At 46.7% G+C, this 20,164-nt stretch overlaps 2 protein-coding genes across 4 annotated transcripts in view; one reads left to right on the forward strand and one right to left on the reverse strand.

Moving 5' to 3' along the window:
- Positions 1 to 320: 320 nt before the first annotated feature.
- Positions 321 to 7,554, forward strand: creg1 (cellular repressor of E1A stimulated genes 1). 2 transcript variants are annotated; one of them, XM_033033386.1, is made up of 5 exons: positions 321 to 424; positions 558 to 873; positions 3,897 to 4,016; positions 4,905 to 5,109; positions 7,049 to 7,554. In XM_033033386.1, the coding sequence occupies exons 2-5, from the start codon at positions 583 to 585 to the stop codon at positions 7,054 to 7,056; spliced, it is 624 nt and encodes a 207-aa protein (XP_032889277.1). In that variant the 5' UTR covers positions 321 to 424; positions 558 to 582; the 3' UTR covers positions 7,057 to 7,554. The 2 variants fall into 2 exon arrangements, with proteins under 2 accessions (XP_032889277.1, XP_032889276.1); XM_033033385.1 differs by lacking the exon at positions 321 to 424 and adding an exon at positions 435 to 451.
- A 9,196-nt stretch (positions 7,555 to 16,750) lies between these two features.
- Positions 16,751 to 20,164, reverse strand: part of ildr1 (immunoglobulin like domain containing receptor 1) — a 46,347-nt gene continuing 42,933 nt past the window's right edge. For both annotated transcript variants that reach the window (XM_033033387.1, XM_033033388.1), the window contains 2 exons: positions 18,762 to 19,624; positions 16,751 to 17,437 (listed from right to left, as the gene is read on the reverse strand). In XM_033033387.1, coding sequence (XP_032889278.1) covers positions 17,396 to 17,437; positions 18,762 to 19,624 — 905 coding nt within the window. In that variant the 3' untranslated portion in view covers positions 16,751 to 17,395. The remainder of the gene's footprint in view (positions 17,438 to 18,761; positions 19,625 to 20,164) is intronic.

Here is a 20,164-nt window from a genome sequence, read left to right on the forward strand (position 1 = left end):
GGGACGTGTCACTCACACTTACCCCGACTCCCACAATTTATTTCATCGCAAAAAATTCAACATTTTGCCGGTTTTTAACAGGTCGGAAAATACGCGTTTCTTGCATTAACAACATATACCGGAAGTGACGGATGTCCTCCAGTTGGATTGAGCGGCTCCGTGCGTCAAGCCCTATGACCCGGTGACCTTTCGTGCAATCCCCCCTATCGAGCTCGTCTATAATGTTTGGGTGTAACTGTGGGGCGAGTCCGTTCCCGCTACGAGATACTAGAGGATCTTTGCTTCGGGAGGCGGGAGGATTACATACCGGAAGTACTACATGTCAGTCCATTGGAGGAGTGGTTTATCTTGCTCCTTCTATAAATCTTTGGTCCAGACCGACCCAGACGGACCCAGACCGACCCAGACCCCAGACCCAGACCGACCCAGACCAGGCCCAGACACAGACCGACAGACGGGCCCAGACCGACAGACGGGCCCAGACCAACCCAGACGGACACACACACAGACGGGTCCAGACCGACACACGGGCCCAGACACACAGACGGGCCGGGCCGGCACTGAAGGGAGACGGTGATAACGATGAAGATATCCGCGGTGGCGTTTGCTCGCCTGCTGCTGCTGTTGTTGCCGCTACTGGCCGCTGCCAGCCGTGTGGGAGCGATCCCCCCTCACGCACAGGTGGCGCGGATGGCGCGCTATGTGGTCAACAGCTGCGACTGGTGCTCCATGGCCACCATCTCCACACACAAGCCGCTGGTCGGGCTGCCTTTCTCCAACGTCTTCTCGGTCAGCGACGGGCCGCGGCAGCGGGGCAGTGGCGTTCCCTACCTCTACCTCACCCCGCTAGAGAGGTCGGTGCAGGACATCAAGGTGAGGAGGAGGCCGCATCCTTCATCTAAACCATAGCCCCACAGTCATAAACCGGCCCCCTCGGACCATCCCGTCCATGTTGCCCCATCTACACTAGTCCCACCTGCCCACCTTTGCTCCATAGTCCCTCTAAACCAGTGGTTCCCAACCTTTTTTTGGCCATGCCCCACCTAATCACCTCTAAAATCCTGATCCCCCCCCATGTGGTGATATATAATTCTTATCATTTAAAAAGTGAACTCCGTTTCAGCTGAAGAAGCTTAAAACGCCAATACCTTGGTTTAAACAAGCTTCAAAAGAAATATGATAATAAAAGAGTATTCAAAGGTAATAAAGAGAGAGAACATTTCTATATTAGAATATTGAAATATTTGTGGATTGGCTCAATTGCCCCCTTTAAAAATCAAATTGCCCCCCTGTGGGGCATACGCCCCACGTTGGGAACCACTGGTCTAAACTTTTCCTGCCCATGTACCTGTCTTTTAAATGTTGTTATTTGACCTGCCTTAACTATCTTCTCTGGCTGCTTGCAAATTCTTTAAAAGGTTGTCCCTCAGGTTCCTATTACATATTTCCCCTTTCACCTTAAAGCAATGCCCTCAGGTTCTTGATACCCCTACTCTGGTGAAAAGTTCAATCAGTCAGGCACTTTATAATTCTCAAAGGCGCATCACCCTCATGGAAAATATCTACTAACTATTTCGCACAGATGTTGCTTGTGCTGCTGAATGTTTCCAACACTTTTAATGAAGAATTATGAGCTGTAGTCACAGTTGTAATATAAAACAATGAAAACACTCCTTCACTCTACATGCTTGTACTTGAGTGAATTGATTGTATCTATGTAAGGTATATCTAATCTGTTTGGATAGAATGCAAAACAAAGTTTTTCACTTTCCCTTGGTACATGAGATAATAATTAATCTAAATGTAATCCAATAATGTTTATAATATTATTTTTTGAGGGTGAAATATTGGACAGGGCAATGGTGGTAACTTCAAACAAAAAAAATTGAGGGATAACACGGAGAAGTCATTCAGCGTATCTGGTGCATGCAAGTTCTCAGCAGAAGCCATCCTGTCAGTCTCATCTACCTCAAATTCCTTGTGGGAGATATTAAATTGTAGGATTACAAGCCTATCAACCTATTTTTTTAATTCAGGTGTATAATTAGGTAATTTACAATGGACATTTTTGTTTAGCAGTGTAGAAACAGGCCCTTTGGCCCTCAGAGTGTGTACTGACCAGCGATCACCTGTACATTAGTTCTATCCTGCACAATAGGGACTATTTACAGAGGCCAATTAACCTACAAACCTGCACGTTTTTGGAATGCAAGATGAAACTGGAGCACCGGGAATAAAATGAAAACTATCACAGGGAGAACGTGCAAACTCCGTACAGACAGCACCCATAGTCAGGACTGCACACAGATTAGGAGCTGTGGCACAGATCAGATCAGCAGCAGCACCAACTGCTGTGCCACAGTCATTACAACGTCAGTGTTACTGATTGAGTTAGATATGTGATACTTGCTGCATCACCTTTAACTTTCCTGATGCTCCTTGCTCCTGAAATTTGCAGACTTCTTTCAACTTCTCAAAGGCTTAATGAAAAGAGAACATTAGAAGTGAGGAAAATATTTGGTGCATGAGAAATAAAGGAAACTCGGAATGTTTAAAATGACAAATTTTATGAGAAAAGGGAATAAATTAACGTCTGATTGCTTTTAAAGCCATATGAAATAATGACCCTAGTCTGACAGGACCAACACAATGTGGTAATTCAGCTTGGTACTGGTACTTTATCAAGCACTGTCAGTGGGTAATGGCTGTGATGGGCACGACCAGTGAAGATGAGGGTCTTAATCCTGGGTGGTCGAGTGAATATTTAAAAATATGTATTATCAGTTTCAAATTGGCAGCTGAAGAGTGACGTTGTACAAGAGTGGGATGTCCTCTGCTTGAAAAATTGTTTTTAAATGAGAGATATTATGATGAGCCAGTATTTCAACAGGACTTTCTTTCAAATGTTTAGTACTTTCAAAATGATTGAGACATAGCTAAAATTGTTTATCATCACCAGAATGGGTGTGACTTGTTGATGTGATGGTCAAGCCAATTTGAAGATTAGGCAACCACTGAAAGTTTTGCTGAGTCAGGGTAGGCTGGATGTTCTGACTAGTTTTTCATTTTATTATTGCTCCACTCTGTAAAATGTACTCATTGAACTCATGCACTTGAGAACCTTTAAATGAACTATACTTTTGGCATTGCTCCACTTGAATCTTGTTTTGAAATATTCACATGATGACCATTTATTGTAATTTGTGGCTGTTTGTTTTTTTGGATAATTGAGGAAATAGTTTTATTGGTTGTGTGCTGATACTAAGCGCCTGTTGTTTTTTGTGTTTACGCTTCAGATACATAACTTGAACTAAGTCTGTGTTTTTCCACAGCCTGCTTCCTGTCGAATTTTTTAAATTGGTGCAACCAGTTCATGAATAAATAATCTCGAGTTCATCCAACATTGCAATACCTAATGTTATAAAACCTGAAAATAAACTGATCAGGGATGACCAAGTTCAATTAGAGCTAATTGAATTGTTCTCCCACAAAGCAACAAAGAATACTGGATATTAAAGTCTTCTGTTTCTCGATTCCCCCACTCAGGGCAAGAGACTCTGTGCGTCCACCCAATCTATTCTTCTCATGATTTTATATACCTCTATGACATCAGGTTGTTGATGTGGGATGTTTGAGTAGAGTGTTGTGATTGGAATATACTTTTGTTGGAACAAAATTAATATTGAAAACAATTCTTCCATTTTCATATAAATTGTAAAAGTTACAGAACTTGGGGATAGGGGGTGTGGACTGACAGGGCTATATTTGTTACAGGGGCAGTAACCCAAATGACAGTTTTCTGAGCAATAGGGTTCATCTTGCCATCTATAAATTGCTGTGGATGCTTTGACATTTTTATTTCCATTTACCCTTGATGTTTCTCGCTTTAATTTTAGATTAATCCAGAGGCTTCCCTGGCCATGACCTTGGCAGAGACGGACTACTGTCGGAAAAATGGGTATGATCCCCAAAGTCCACTTTGTTGCCGTGTGATGCTCAGTGGAACCATTGTGAAGGTACGTTGCCACATAACGCGGATGTCTGCACCATCGATCCTGCTGTTTTTTGAAGATGTATTACGCAATAGCACTAAAAACATGGCCATTCGAAGTTGAGGCATGCTTGTAGTTAGTAAACTTGCAGTACCTTAAGTCAGATCTCAAGATGGCGCCTGTCTGTGGTGACATGTAGCAAGCAGCATAGCAGAAAATAATAAAATATAGTAGTTCTGAGCTTACCTGTAAGCTCTGAGCTACATAAACTATTATTGCGCTATTATTGTTTATTTTCTACATGTGTGTGTGTGTGTATTTATATATATGTATGTGTATATATATGTGTATATACCACACCCACTGAACCTTTGTTGTTTATTATATTTACAGTGTACTAAATTTACATATTCTGCTGTGTTGCTACAAGTAAGAATTTCATCGTTCTATCTGGGACATATGACAATAAATCCACTCTTGACTAACTTCATAGATGCCAGCTGCCTTATGCTCTTGTTGTGAGACAACACAAATCCACACATTTGGGCAACAATGTACTGCATTTGGACACAAGAGCATGCAGAGGCTGGAATCTTGAGCAAATAACTGCTGGTCGGGTCAGGCAATATCCATGGAGGGAAATGGACAGTCAACATTTCAGGTCCAGACCCTTCTTCAGACTAATGGAGTAAAGGAGAGAGATCTGGTGGAAAGACGAAGAGGGGGGGGGGGGAGTGTGGAGGGGGACAAGGGGATGGGAAGGGTGGAGCAAGAATTGGCACGTTAGACCCTGAATTCATCCAGCAGATTGTGCTTTGTACTGAGGTACCTTTCTATATTCTTAAATGACCCCTCCTGTTTTTTTCCTGAGTATGATCGTGGAAATAATTGAATCATGTTATTTTTTTTAAGGTGAATGAGACAGAAGCTAAAATTGCCAAGAAAGCTCTCTTTGAACGTCACCCCGTCATGGCCAGCTGGCCAAGTGGTCATAGATGGTTCTTTGCCAAGCTCAATATCACCAACATTTGGGTTCTGGATTATTATGGTGGAATAAAAACAGTCACACCCGAGGAGTACTACAGTGCCAAACCTGAATATGAAAGGAATTCCATTGGTAAGAAGCTTTTACTTTTTATTTACGTTTTATAACCATTAGTAGGTTCTTGCCTTGGTGCCCAGTCCTTGAGCAGTTTACCAAATTACCAAAAACAAAGCCAGTAGCCATTCGCCTGTTCAGTGATGAGTTAGAATGTGAACAAAGGCTCATATCATCCCATTTCCCTCGTTATTTCCTTTTGGGATGGTGACAAAACGAATCTCATTGTTCATATTTTATGCCAGTAGATTTTATGGGAGTTGATATTAGTTCAACTTAAGTCTGCCAGTTATTACTGGGCAAATGCAGCCCAGGAAGAGGCAGTCAGCTCATGTTGCATTTCATGGGCCATCTGAACCTCTTCCTAAATTTTCCCCTCGAGAGCTGTGCTTTATCAGCATAACTTTTTTGTCGTTTTATTTAAATATTTCTTGAGACGTAAACGATTTACACTTACCTACACGAAAATAATTAGTTGCATTTTAAAGTTTTAAATTTACCATTTTTGTTTGTGCCCTCTATGATGTTTGGGACAAAGACCCATCATTTATTTATTTGCCTCTGTTCTCCACAATTTGCGATTTGTAATAGAAAAAAATCACATGTGGTTAAAGTGCACATTGTCAGATTTTAATAAAGGCCATTTTTATACATTTTGGTTTCACCATGTAGAAATTACAGCAGTGCTTATACAGAGTCCCCCCATTTCAGGGCACCATAATGTTTGGGACACAACAATGTCATGTAAACGGAAGTAGTCATGTTTAGTATTTTGTTGCATATCCTTTGCATGCAATGACTGCTTGTCTGCGATTCATGGCCATCACCAGTTGCTGTGTGTCATCTCTGGTGATGCTCTGCCAGGCCTGCCATTTATACAACTTTGGTCCTCATGTCGATAAACAGCAATAAAAGTTTCCAAAGGCGATGGAAAGACTGGAGGAAAGACTAGGTGCTGAGAGCACCCTTATACCTGCAATAAGGAGGCAGTTAAACGTACCTGAACAATTACAAACACCTGTGAAGCTATGCGTCCCAAACTTTATGGTGCCCTGAAATAGGGGGACTATATAAAACATAAATGTGTAAAAATGACGTTGTGCACTTTAATCATGTGATTTTTTTTCTATTACAAATCTCAAATTGTGGAGTACCGAGGCAAATAAATAAATGCTGGGTCTTTGTCCCAAACATTATGGAGGGCACTGTATCTCTGTAAGTTTCTATCTTTGATATAATTTAAATTTACACATGCAATGAGTCATTGGCAAGGTCAGCATTTAATATCCATCCTTAATGACCTTTGAAGGCAATGTTGTGAAACTATTGTAAACTTATCTTGAAAGCAATACTTCCAACGGTGCAGACTTATAACCGGGTAAAATGAGGGAATGGGGAATTTGTTTGTGGCTTGTAAACTTTCAGATGCTTAACTATGTAACTGCTGCTCATCCTTTCGGGTGTAGAGGGTGTAGCTTTGAAGTATTGCAGTTTTTCTGCACTGTCACTCTAGCCCAATGCATAAATGAAAACTTAGTTTTGTCAGCTGCCCTTTTAAAAATTAAGTGGCAGTTTTAAATGAATGTTTTTTTCTGCATTCCTGATCCATTCTCTGCGTGTCCGATGTGTATATGAACTGGCTGCTTTTGCAGCACTTTGCCATATTGTGTTTATAAATGCCTAGATTGTTTTGAATCAAACATGGACTTTTCAGATTTTGCTGTTGTATATGATTCCCAAAAACTACTATTGTATATTTTTTAATCTTCATGTTGCTTGAATTGACATTTTTTGGTGTCGTCATTGAGCAGTTCTTAAATCAGTGTCCATTTTGTTTCAATTGCCACAATGAGTTCATGCTATGCTTAGCTTGTGATGTGATATTTCCTCCTGATTTAAAGCACTATATCATTCACACTCTGCACAATGTTCTAAAGCTGTGCTTGCTTATTTTTAGATGAATAGAAATCATGAATGTCATGTCATTGATCAGAAGGAGCCAACTTTTACCAAGATTCACCTCAACGTATGGCATTGGAGAAAGAATGTGCTAAGACACGTCAAATCAATGAAAGAAATTAATCAATAGACATGGAATCAAATATTAAGAAAATCTTGCTCAAAATTAAGTGCCTTAATTTTAAATATTGCATTCATTTTAACCTTTCACTCAGAGGGAAAAGTGGTGAAGAGTTTTCATTAACACCTTTTTGTACCTTTCATTAAGGAAATGCGCTAAAATTGTGAGTTGAGGTAAAGTTATAACTAATAAATAACAAACAAAAACCTGTTTTGATTGCTTGCTTATAATCTGATTTTTCTATCAATGGCTTTTGTAAGGATGGAACTTGGATTTTTGCACTTAAATACGTCCTTACATAAAACATGAAAATCGTGTGCATTCAATATTTTTGGTGTATGAGAATTTGTATGTGCTTATTTTTGATTAAATTTTTTAAATGACCAAGAAGTCTTGTCTCTAAAATGTTTCGTCTAAAATCCCCTCCCCAAGATGGTAACTAAACATCAAGCTTTCTGGAGCAGTTTGTCTCTTCTAAATGGCTAATGCAATTCAGACCATGCTTTCCAACTGCGCATTGTTAGAAACACTAGTAATGGGGAAACCTCAAACTATTAAGCTTAGAACGGATTTCTTGATTGTCATTACATTAACTTTTTCATTACTTTTGGTATTTTGCCAGTTAAGACAAACACACTCAGTCCATGTGAAGGGTCTTGACAAAGCTGACTCTTTATTCTCTCCACAGATTCAGTCTCATGAGCTGAGGGGGGGGGGGGGGGGGGATCACGATCACACTAACCACCCCCCAAACACGCAGGTGGGCGGAGGGGGGAGCTGGGGTGGGGAGAGGGGAGGGTGAGAAGTGGGGAGGGAGGGGAGAGGGGGAGGAGGAAATGGGAGAGATTTGGGAGAAAGAGCAGTGGTGGAAGAGGGACTGGGGAGTGGTGGAAGAGGGACAGAGGGGTGGGGGAGAGAGGGAAGGGAGGGGGAGAGAGTGGGGTGGGGTAAGGGGGAGAGAAGTGGAAGAGGGACGGGGAAGGGGGTAAGGGGAGAGGGAGACGAGGAGGGAGATGGGGTAAGGGGTAGAGGGGGAAGAGTGGATGGAGGGGGAAGAATGGGGAGAGGGAAGGGGAGAGGGAGTGAGGAGAGGGAGATGGAGAGGGGGAGGAGAGGGGTGGGGGACGGGAGGAGAGGGATGGGGAGGGGAGAGATGTGTGGGGGAGGAGGGAGATGGGGTAGGGGAGGGAGGGAGAAGAGTGTGGGGGGAGAGGGGTAGCGGGGAGAGAGGGGAAATAGTGGGGAGGGGGAGAGGGGTAGGGGGAGTGGTGGAAGAGGGAGAGGGGAAGGGGTGGGGGAGAGGGGAGGGAGGGGGAGACAGAGGGGTGGGGTAGGGAGAGGGGTGGGGTAAGGGGAGAGAAGTGGAAGAGTAGGGAGGGGTAGGGGGAGTGGTGGAAGAGGGACAGGGGTAGGGGGCGGGGGGAGAGGGAAGGGTTGGGGTAGAGAGGGAGGGGGGGGGTGGGGGAGAGAGGGATGGGAGTGAGAAGGGTGAGGAGAGGAGGGGAGGGAGGCAAGGAGGGAGATGGGGTAGGGGGAAGAGTGGGGAGGGGGAAAGGGGTGGGGGAGAGGGAAAGGGGTGGGGGGAGAGAGGGAAGGGGGGTTGGGGAGAGGAATGGGGAGGGGGAGAGGTGTGGGGGAGGGAGGGGAGGAAGGAGATGGGGTAGGGGAGGGAGGGGGTGGGGGAGAGGGAAGGGGTGGGGGGTGGGGGAGGGAAGGGGGTGGGGGAGAGGGATGGGGGTGGGAGGAGGAGAGGGATCGGGGTGGGGAGAGGGAGATGGAGGGGGAGAGAGGGAGGGGGAGAGAAGGATGGGGGAGGGAGAGAGAGGGATGGGGAGGGGGAGAGAGGTGTGGGGGAGGGGGAGGGGAGGGTAAGAGTGTGGAGGGAGGGGGAGAGGAGTGGGGTGAGAGAGGGGAAATAGTGGGGAGGGAGAGTGGAAGGGGTAGGGACAGTCCATCTGTTCCCCATTCCCTTTCACCCCCAATCCTTTCTCTATTCCCACACACGTGATGACGCGCTTCGACACAGGCTGCGGGGGTGGGCTGCTGCAAAGTCATATTTAAATGGATCCATTCCGATTGAACATATGTGAGCATTGGGCATTGTGACATTGTTTATATAATAACTAGACCAAGTGCAGTCCCGTTGGGTCTGTTTCCCCATTGGCGTTTGCGGGGGGGGGGGGGCTGCGGCATCACACTCGCATTAACCACCCCCCAAACACAGGTGGGGGGGAGGGGTGAGAAGAGGGGAGAGGAGGAGGAAACGGGACAGATTTGGGAGTGAGAGCGGGGTAGGGTGTGAGAGAGGGGGATGGGGAGAGAGATGTGGGGGAGGGGGGGATAGGGAGGAAGGGAGGGGGGGAGAGAGGGGAAAGAGTGGGGAGGGAGAGTGGAGGGGGAAGAGTGGGGACGGAGGGTAGGGGGCGGGGGGAGAGCGAAGGGGGTGGGGTAGAGAGTGAAGGGGGGTGGGGAGAGAGAGAGATGGGTGGGAGAGGGAGAGGGGTGTGAGAGGGAAGCATAAGATTCTATAAGATCCCCCCTCAATCTTCTAAATTCTAGCGAGTACAAACCAAGTCTATCCAGTCTTTCTTCATATGAAAGTCCTGACATCAGTCTGGTTAACCTTCTCTGTACTCCCTCTATGGCAAGAATGTCTTTGGGCATTGGGCATTGTGACATCACACGATGGAACGTTCACCAGGGGCTGGTGCAAAGGATGGATCCATTCCGATTGGACATCTGCGAGCATTGGGCATTGTGACATCACACGATGGAACGAATCAAAAGGCAGAAAGGCAGCCGGACGGCAGGCACACAGTTTTATATATTAACTAGACCAAGTGCAGACCCGTTGGGTCTGTTTCCCCAACGGCGTTTGCGGGGGGGGGGGGGGGGCTGAGGCATCACACTCACATTAACCACCCCCCAAACACACAGGTGGGGGGAGGGGGGGTGAGAAGAGGGGAGAGGAGGAGGAGGAAACGCGACAGATTTGGGAGGGAAAGGAGAGCGGGGTAGGGGGTGAGAGAGGGGGATGGGGAGAGAGATGTGGGTGAGGGATGGGGAGGAGGGAGGGAAGGGGAGAGGGGTGGGTGGAGAGAGGGGAAAGAGTGGGGAGGGAGAGTAGAGGGGGAAGGGGGGAGAGAAGTGGTGGAAGAGAGGGAGGAGAGAGGGATGGGGAGGGGAGAGAGATGTGGGGGGGAGGGAGTGGGGGAGGGATGGGGACAGAGAGGAGGAGGGATGGGTAAGAGTGTGGAGGGAGGGGGAAGAGTGTGGAGGGATGGGGAGAGAGGTGGGGGGAGGGGGGGAAAGAGGGGAGGGATAGAGGGAGGGGGGAGAGGTGGAAGAGTGGGGAGGGTCAGAGGGGTAGGGGGAAGGGGGAGAGAGAGGGGCGGGGGAGGGAAAGGGGTGCGGTGAGGGAGAGAAGTGGAAGAGTGGGGAGGGAGGGGTAGGGGGAGTGGTGGAAGAGGGACAGAGGGGTAGGGGGAAGGGGGCGGGGGGAGAGAGGGAAGGGGATAGGGTAGAGAGTGAAGGGGGGTGGGGGAGAGAGGGATGGGTGGGAGAGGGAGAGGGGTGGGAAGAGGGAAACTTAGAAACATAGAAATTAGGTGCAGGAGTAGGCCATTCGGCCCTTCGAGCCTGCACCTCCAGTCAATATGATCATGGCTGATCATCCAACTCAGTATCCTGTACCTGCCTTCTCTCCACACCCCCTGATCCCTTTAGCCACAATGGCCACATCTAACTCCCTCTTAAATATAGCCAATGAACAGGCCTCAACTACCTTCTGTGGCAGTGAATTCCAGATTCACCACTCTGTGTGAAAAATGTTTTTCTCATCTCGGTCCTAGAAGATTTCCCCCTTATCCTTAAACTGTGACCCCTTGTTCTGGACTTCCCCAACATCGGTTTCTATAAGATCCCCCCTCAATCTTCTAAAATCTAGCGAGTACAAGCCGAGTCTATCCAGTCTTTCTTCATATGAAAGTCCTGACATCTCAGGAATCAGTCTGGTGAACCTTCTCTGTACTCCCTCTATGGCAAGAATGTCTTTGAGCATTGGGTATTGTGACATCACACGATGGAACGTTCACCATGGGCTGGGGCTCCTGCAAAGGCATATGTAAATGGATCCATTCCGATTGGACATATGTGAACATTGGGCATTGTGACATCACACGATGGAACGAATCAAAAGGAAGAAAGGCAGTCGGCAGCCGGACGGCAGGCGGCAGCCACAGACTTTTATATAATAACTAGACCAAGTGCAGACCCGTTGGGTCTGTTTCCCCAACGGCGTTTGTGGGGGGGGGGGGGGGGGGTGAGAAGAGGGGAGGGAGGGGAGAGGAGGAGGAAACGGGATAGATTTGGGAGGGAAAGGAGAGTGGGGTAGGGGGTGAGAGATGGGGAGAGAGATGTGGGGAGGGGGGATGGGGAAGATGGGGAGGAGGGAGGGAGGGGGAGAGGGGTGGGGGAGAGAGGGGAAAGAGTGGGGAGGGAGAGTGGAGGGGAAGGGGGAGAGAAGTGGTAGAGTGGGGAGGGAGGAGGAGAGGGGTAGGGGGAGTGATGGAAGACGGACAGAGGGATAGGGGGAAGGGGGCGGGGGAGAGAGGGAAGGGGGTGGGGTAGAGAGGGAAGGGGGGTGGGGGAGAGAGGGATGGGAGAGGGAGAGGGGTGAGGAGAGGGAGAGGCGTGAGGAGAGAAGTGGTAGAGTGGGGAGGGAGGGGTAGGGGGAAGTGGTAGAGAGGGAAGGGGGGTGGGGGAGATAGGGATGGGTGGGAGAGGGAGAGGGGTGACAAGAGGGAAACAGAAGCATAGAAATTAAGTGCAGGACTGCACCACCATTCAATATGATCATGGCTGATCATCCAACTCAGTATCCTGTACCTGCCTTCTCTCCATACCCCCTGATCCCTTTAGTCTCAAGGGCCACATCTAACTCCCTCTTAAATATAAACAATGAACTGGCCTCAACTACCTTCTGTGGCAGAGAGTTCCAGAGACTCACCACTATCTGTGTGAAAAATGTTTTCCTCATCTCAGTACTAAAGGATTTCCCCTTCATCCTTAAACTGTGACCCGCTTGTCCTGGACTTCCCCAACATCGGGAACAATCTTCCTGCATCAGACAAATGCAATTCAGGACTTTTCTCTTTACAAGCAAAGTCAGAATGACGGTTAGTGAAGAATTCGAATAATCGCCGAGCGTTCAGATGCTGCGCGCGCCTCCTGCACCAAAGGGGGGGGGGGGGGGAGAGCGTGTGTCGTCACACACAAAGATCTTGTAGCGGAGAGCTCCGCTATAAGATCTTTGGTCACATACTAAGCACGCGCCTCCACAAACAGATGAGCGTCTTCTTGAATGGAGAGCACGTGGCCGCCTCCACAAACATTCACACACACTGAGGACCCGCCCCCACAAAAAATATTTTGTGAGGAAGGGGAGGAGGAGGGTGGAGAGGGAGAGGGGGAGGGGAGAAGAGGATGGGGGAGAGAGGTGAAGGGGGGGGGTGGGGGGGGGTTGGAGCGGGCGTGCATGAGTCGAGAGAAGAGAAAAGGGCAAAGAGAGAGAGAGGCTGGTACAACATCAAAAAAGCTGGATAAACTCAGCGGGTGCAGCAGCATCTATGGACCGAAGGAAAAAGGGCAACGTTTTTGGCCGAAACCCTTCTTCCGGGTTTCGGCCAAAAACGTTGACCATTCAATTCGCTCCATAGATGCTGCCGCACCCGCTGAGTTTATCCAGCTTTTTTTATGTCTACCTTCGATTTTCCAGCATCTGTAGTTCCTTCTTAAAGACAGACTGTGCACGGTAAGGGAATGAGGAGGGAGAGGGGGAAGAGTGTGGAGGGAGGGGGAGAGTGGGATGGGAGGGGGAGAGGGGTGGGGGGAGAGAGGGGAAAGAGTGTGGGGGGTAAGAGAAGTGGAAGAGTAGGGGGGGAGGGGGAGAGGGGTAGCAGGAGTGGTGGAAGAGGGACAGGGAGAGTGGTGGAAGAGGGACAGAGGGGTAGGGGAAGGGAGGGGAGACAGGGGTGGAGGAGGGAGAGGGGTGGGGTAAAGGGTGAGAAGTGGGAGGGGTAGGGAGAGTGGTGGAAGAGGGACAGAGGGGAAGGGGGCGGGGAGAGAGGGAAGGGGGTGGGGTAGAGAGGGAAGGGGTGGGAGAGAGAGGGATGGAAGAGGGGTGAGGAGAGGGAGAGGGGGAGGAGAGAAGGGGGAGAGAAGTGGAAGAGTGGGGAGGGAGGGAGGGGTAGCGGGAGTGGTGGAGGAGGGACGGGGGAGTGGTGGAAGAGGGACAGAGGGGTAGGGGAAGGGGTGGGACAGGGAGGGGAAGAGAGAGGGGTGAGGGAGGGAGAGGGGTGGGGTAAGGGGAGAGAAGTGGAAGAGTGGGGAGGGAGGGGTAGAGGGACTGGTGGAAGAGGGACAGAGGGGTAGGGGAAGGGGGCGGGGGGAGAGAGGGAAGGGGGTGGGGTAGAGCGGGAAGGGGGGTGGGGGAGAGAGTGATGGGTGGGAGAGGGAGAGGGGTTAGGAGAGGGAAACATAGAAATTAAGTGCAGGAGTAGGCTATTTGTCCCTTCGAGCCTGCACCACCATTCAATATGATCATGGCTGATCATCCAACTCAGTATCATGTACCTGCCTTCTCTCCATACCCCCTGATCCCTTTAGCCACAGGGGCCACATCTAACTCCCTCTTAAATACAGCCAATGAACAGGCCTCAACTACCTTCTGTGCCAGTGAATTCCAGAGATTCACCACTCTCTGTGTGAAAAATGTTTTTCTCATCTCGGTCGTAAAAGATTTACCCCTTATCCTTAAACTGTGACCCCTTGTTCTGGACTTCCCTAACATCTGGAACAATCTTCCTGCATCTAGCCTGTCCAACCCCTTAAGAATTTTGTAAGTTTCTATAAGATACCCCCTCAATCTTCTAAAACTTGCGCGTACAAACCGAGTCTGGGGCTGATTCTATGGGTGAGATGCCAGTTTAAAAAAATATATTTGGTGGGGGGGGGGGAGGATTTGATTAAAAATGTGTACATAAACACGACAAAATGTAATCAGGAGTTTCTATAAGATCCCCCCCCCCAATCTTCTAAAATCTAGCGAGTACAAGCCGAGTCTATGCAGTCTTTATTCATATGAAAGTCCTGACATCCCAGGAATCAGTCTGGTGAACCTTCTCTGTACTCCCTCTATGGCAACAATGTCTTTGAACATTGGGCATTGTGACATCACACGATAGAACGTTCACCATTGGCTCGGGCTCCTGCAAAGGCATATGTAAATGGATCCATTCCGATTGGACATCTGTGAGCATCGGGCATTGTGACATCACACGATGGAATGTTCACCATGGGCTGGGGCTGGTGCTGCTTCTATGTGTGCGAAGCTAGTATATTTTTGAAATATTGGGGGGGGGGGGGGGGGGAAGGATTTGATTAAAGACGTGTACTAAACACGACGAAATGTAATGAGGAGTGGATACTTAGAAAGAAAAGTGAAATCTCTACCGAAATGGAAAAGATGTCGGCAATTCTGCGTCTGGTTTCGGAGTTGCAGTGGATCAAAGGAAGAAATGCAGCCGGCAGCCGTCCATGTAAATGGATCCATTCCGATTGGACATCTGCGAGCATCGGGCATTGCGATTGGACATCTGCGAGCATTGGGCATTGTGACATCACACGATGGGAACGAATCAAAAGGCAGAAAGGCAGCCGGACGTCAGCCGGACGGATGGGACGAGAGTTTTATATATTAACTAGACCAAGTGCAGACCCGTTGGGTCTGTTTCCCCAACGGCGTTTGCGGGTGGGGTGGGGCTGCGGCAACACACTCACATTAACCACACCCCAAACACACAGGTGGGGGGAGGGGGTGAGAAGAGGGGAAGGAGGGGAGAGGAGGAGGAGGAAAAGGGGCAGATTTGGGAGGGAAAGGAGAGCGGGGTAGGGGGTGAGAGAGGGGGATGGGGAGAGAGATGTGTGGAAGGGGAGGGAGGGGAGGAGGGAGGGAGGGGAGGAGGGAGGGAGGGGGAGAGGTGTGGGGTGAGAGGGTAGAAAGAGTGGGGAGGGAGAGTGGAGGGGGAAGGGGGAGAGAAGTGGAAGCGTGGGGTGGGAGGGGTAGGGGGAGTGGTGGAAGAGGGACAGGGGATGGTGGCGGGGGGAGATGGAAGGGGGTGGGGTAGAGAGTGAACGGGGTGGGGGAGAGAGGGATGGGTGGGAGAGGGAGAGGGGTGAGGAGAGGGAAGCATAGAAACATAAGATTCTACAAGATCACCCCTCAATCTTCTAAATTCTAGCGAGTACAAGCCGAGGGGTGAGGAGAGGGAAACATAGAAACATAAGATTCTATAAGATCACCCCTCAATCTTCTAAATTCTAGCGAGTACAAGCCGAGTCTATCCAGTCTTTCTTCATATGAAAGTCCTGACATCCCAGGAACCAGTCTGGTGAACCTTCTCTGTACTCCCTCTATGGCAAAAATGTCTTTGGGCATTGGGCATTGTGACATCACACGATGACACGGTCACCAGGGGCTGGGGCTGGTGCAAAGGCATATGTAAATGGATCCATCCCGATTGGACATCTGCGAGCATTGGGCATTGTGACATCACACGATGGGAACGAATCAAAAGGCAGAAAGGCAGCCGGACTGCAGGCACACAGTTTTATATATTAGATAGATAGATAGATAGATAGATAGATAGATAGATAGATAGATAGATAGATAGATAGATAGATAGATAGATAGATAGAAGATAGATAGATAGATAAATAGTAGATAGAAGATAGATAGGTAGATAGAAGATAGATAGATAGATGATAAAGCACACACACCAAAGTCCTGTACTTCCAGTGGCGGAAGTCCGCAGGAACTGGAGGACAGAGATGTGTGGTGTGTCAGTCACCGTTCCCGTTGGAAACCAGCACCACTGCGGCGCTAATGTTTTCAACGATGATGAATGAATGAACTGCTCTCTGGTTGTGGTAGGATGATTCAGTTTTTGACCATCTCTATTTCGGCACCATCAATGCAAACTGGGGTATTGCTGCCTGAACTCAATCACTATCTCCGTTGTCTTGCTGACGTTGAGAGAAAGGTTGATGTCTTGACACCAGGACATGTGGTTCTTATCCCTCTCATTATCCAGGACTAGTTCTCAACCAGCTTTGAGGACTTATCCACCTTAATACTCTTCAAAAGGCCCAGCATCATGGTCTCAAAATGCCATGGCATATTAGTGTACTGATCTCATTGTTCTTCATCATCTCCTTGGTGAAAACCGATGCAATTTGTACCTCACCTACCTCCTTTGAATCCTAGCATAAATCTCCTCCTTTAATCTTGAGTTATCCTTCCCTCTGCCCAGTTACCCTCTGGTTATTTTAATATGTCCAAAAATCTCTTTAATCTGACTTGCCAATAATATTTTATGTCCCTCCTAATTCTTTGCTTGAGTTCTTTCCTGCTTTCTTTATATTTCTCAAATGCCTTGTTTGATTTCATCTTTCTAAATCAGCTTAAAGTTTCCTGGATTTCTTCGCAATTTCTGACCAATTTCCACAAACACAATTGCCTCCAGTTGTGCTATTTTATTATTAATACAATGTGCATTGTTATTCAGACAAAATACAAGAACATTTAATTTATTCCATTGTCCAGATTTATTAAAAACAATATCAAAAGATGAAACTTTAAAAAGAATTCAAAATGGTTTCCTTGATTTAAAAAAAAAAATCCCAATTACTAGATTGAAAAACAACACAACCATTTATAATCCATTTGATTTTTTTTCTGTCTAAAATACAATCATTAAGAGACAAGATTTTTGATAGATTTAGGCACTATAGAGTAACTGAATTATCTACATAATAGTCTCAAAGCAATATGTATTTGCTCAAATGCAGCAAACCTCAATCTGGACCGGATTCAAACCCACGTGTAGATGAGACAGCTGTCAATTTCCCCCAAAGTGTACATGATATTTAAAACAAACTAAGTTCCCCACCAACATCCAATTTCACTAATCAGTCAACAAGGTTGAAGTAAGATGTCTCGTCTGAAATGAAAGGCTCCTGTTGCAAAGTTATACCTCCAGCACAGCTTGAAGTAATATGCAAATTGAAACCTTTGCTGTGTTCATGATGAAAATATATGTTTAAAAAGTCACCAGCTTTATTTCAACCTGACCAGTTGTGGAAAATGACAAGTGGAGAGTTCCATCATATCACAATACTTTTACCACTCCGAGAACTTCCCTGTCCCTGTCAAAACAAAATTAAGATGTTGTTAGTTTGATCCTTTTTCTGAATAACAGATTTCAGTAAGGAGTATTGCATGAAAACAATGTATATCGTGCAAGTAGCTGGTGGGAAAATTAACAAGGGGAAAACTAAAGTGCAGCCGAGCTAGAGTAAAATAGCAGTTCAAGTTCAATCCACTCAAAAATAAACTTTCAGCATCAAAGCAGGATCATTTGCCAGACAATATTTTACACTCCTCCTTTGTCAGAACTCTGCTTTGACTCTGCTTGGCCCAGAGTTTATTTAATTGATCACAATGAAATGATCTCGTCTGGCTTGGTTGAGTTATTTTTATCTTTATTTTTTTATCTTTTATTTTTATCTTGCTATGTTATGATCAAATTCCTTGCCAGACTTAGTCACAAAGAGGAGCTTTGTTTTTCGCAAGACACCCACTTACATTCTGCACGTAAAGAATCCAAGCTCTGGGCCAAACCGTCCATACCTCTGGACGATTGTTGCATAAAGAACAGCTGGCAAGGTCATCATGGATCAGCTCATCTCCCACCTCCAAGCCCATGGAAGTTGGGGACAAGCTAGAGGTCAGATCTAGTCTCCTTGCTGAACTACCAGCTGCAGAACACAAATTTACTGAGCCAACAGACTGTACTTCATTTCATAACCTGCTCCTCAGCTTTACACAGCATTCCAGTGTTCATCTGAACGTGGCTACAAACCGTGAATTAAAAGTGCAGTTAAGTGGCTTATTTAGTGTAGTTGGTCTTTATATTTTTTACTAATTTCTAGTACTATATACTAATCTACTTAATTTTTATTTAAATGTAAGGTCACAGTGATAGGAGCAGAATTAGGCCATTCGCCCATGAAGTCTACTCTGCCATTCAATCGTGGCTGATTTATGTCTCCCTCCTAATCCCATGTATTTGAAGGTTTTAAAAGGACTGATTATCAGAGATGCACAAAACATTTCAAAGGCCATTGACTGCAGAAGACTGTGAAAGGCCTTCAAGATATTCTAGGGATGAGCTCTCAAGATTCACTGCCTGAAGCAGAGTTGAATTGGTGACCTTGCTACTTCATGGAACAGTTGCAACATGTGGACCATTGATCTTGAGGAGTGGGAAATGCATCTAAAGCCTGGGTGGGGCTTTGAGTGCGAGCAATGGGCTGGTCAAGGATGCTTTGTAGCAGGGTAACATAATATGACCTTCAAGTGTACAATGTTCCAGAACCCGACTTTCCCAGGGTGCTGGGAAAGTTTGTAACTCTGCACTGAGATAGAAATGACTGCACGAGATACATCTTAATGCAAAAACAAACTTACTGAGAGGCGGCCATTGTTCGATCTTCGTGAACTACTTTCTTGTGATGCCCCATCTACTGAATGATAGCTTGGGGGCTTCTCATGATACTTAAATGGCTTCTTCAGGGTATCTAACCAGACTGTCATTCGATCATCCGGCTCAATTCTGTTACGAGAGCGGGTTTCAAAATCATCCAGGGAACTCCACGACCCCTGACGCCTTCCTCGAGGTGGAGGGGAGTAGCTTCTGTCTCTGCGCCTATGCCTTCGTTCAGGTGAGTAATCTCTACTACTTCTGTGATGTGATCGCCTATCCTCCTCATAACCTCTTCTGCCATTCCTCTGATTGGAACTGCTGTGCCTTGATCTACTATAATCTGACTCTTCATCACTGTAATCTCCATGGCTTCGTTCTCTTGGAAGCATCCGTCCACCATCTTCGACATCATCCTTCCTGTTCCCGAGGTATCGGTTCGATCTTCTATCTTGCGAGCTCCTACTTGACCTTGATCCTCCCTGGGACCTTGGATTTCCACGAAGCTCTGATTCCAAAATATCCTCGTGGCTTCTTGCTCTTCTGCGATAATTCCTTCGGGATGAGTTGCTGGTTTGTTGTGATGAGGGAAGGCTTGTCTCACGGATTGTTTCCAATATTGGGGGCAGGTGGATAACACGCCGATCAATATCTCTGACTCCCATCTCATTTAAAGAAGACAACATACTGGGAGGTGGGCTACCACTTATGCGGATTTCATTGTGTAGAGGCTGTATAGTGCTTAAGTTTTTCACTTCATTCTCCAGGTAGTCCAACATTTTAACAGAAGGGTTTGGATGGGCATTGTAAGGAAGCATAGTCAAAGGTATGCTGTTCTTTGTGGAAAAATCTACATCAGGGAAAAATAAGGGAGAGATTATATTTTTGTATAAATGCTTCAAAGTACTTTAGGACACACATGAATTCTATTTAGTCTTATGGATCTTGCAATAGAAGAAACAGAAGTATAACCACAATTACTAAAGACTAGGCAGAGTAAAACAATAATGTGAACAATTACTCAGTTTCGGGGGTAAAACATCATATAATTTTCAAGAAAACTATGTCACTGTTAGGGAAGGGGGAAGAGATCAAAAATTGGCAATCCATATCATTGGTCACTGAAGGGCCAAGGCCAACTAATCTCTCAAACGTTTATTTGATGGAATGTAAGATTAGTGACGTTGACATATTGCAAACATTGCAAGTGGTAATTTGCTTCTCTTGCCCCTAGTTAAAATGACTGACAGGAGAAACAGGGATGGTCAATTGCATCAGAACGAGAGCAGGTCAGAGCAAATGTAAATGAGGGAACAGAACTGAAGGGAATGCTCTGCGCACAGACATGAACTCAATGGCTAAATGCACTCTTCCCGCTATGGTGCGAGTT

This window comes from Amblyraja radiata, chromosome 14 (assembly GCF_010909765.2).
Source record: "Amblyraja radiata isolate CabotCenter1 chromosome 14, sAmbRad1.1.pri, whole genome shotgun sequence".
In the NCBI taxonomy this organism is placed as follows: Eukaryota; Metazoa; Chordata; class Chondrichthyes; order Rajiformes; family Rajidae; genus Amblyraja; species Amblyraja radiata.

Bases quoted from the DNA above. Each gene is read 5' to 3' on its own strand.
- creg1 (XM_033033386.1), top strand. From the start codon at position 583: ATGAAGATATCCGCGGTGGCGTTTGCTCGCCTGCTGCTGCTGTTGTTG. The intron at 874-3,896 runs GTGAGGAGGAGG...CTTTAATTTTAG, and splicing joins GGTCGGTGCAGGACATCAAG to ATTAATCCAGAGGCTTCCCT. The intron at 4,017-4,904 runs GTACGTTGCCAC...ATTTTTTTTAAG, and splicing joins TCAGTGGAACCATTGTGAAG to GTGAATGAGACAGAAGCTAA.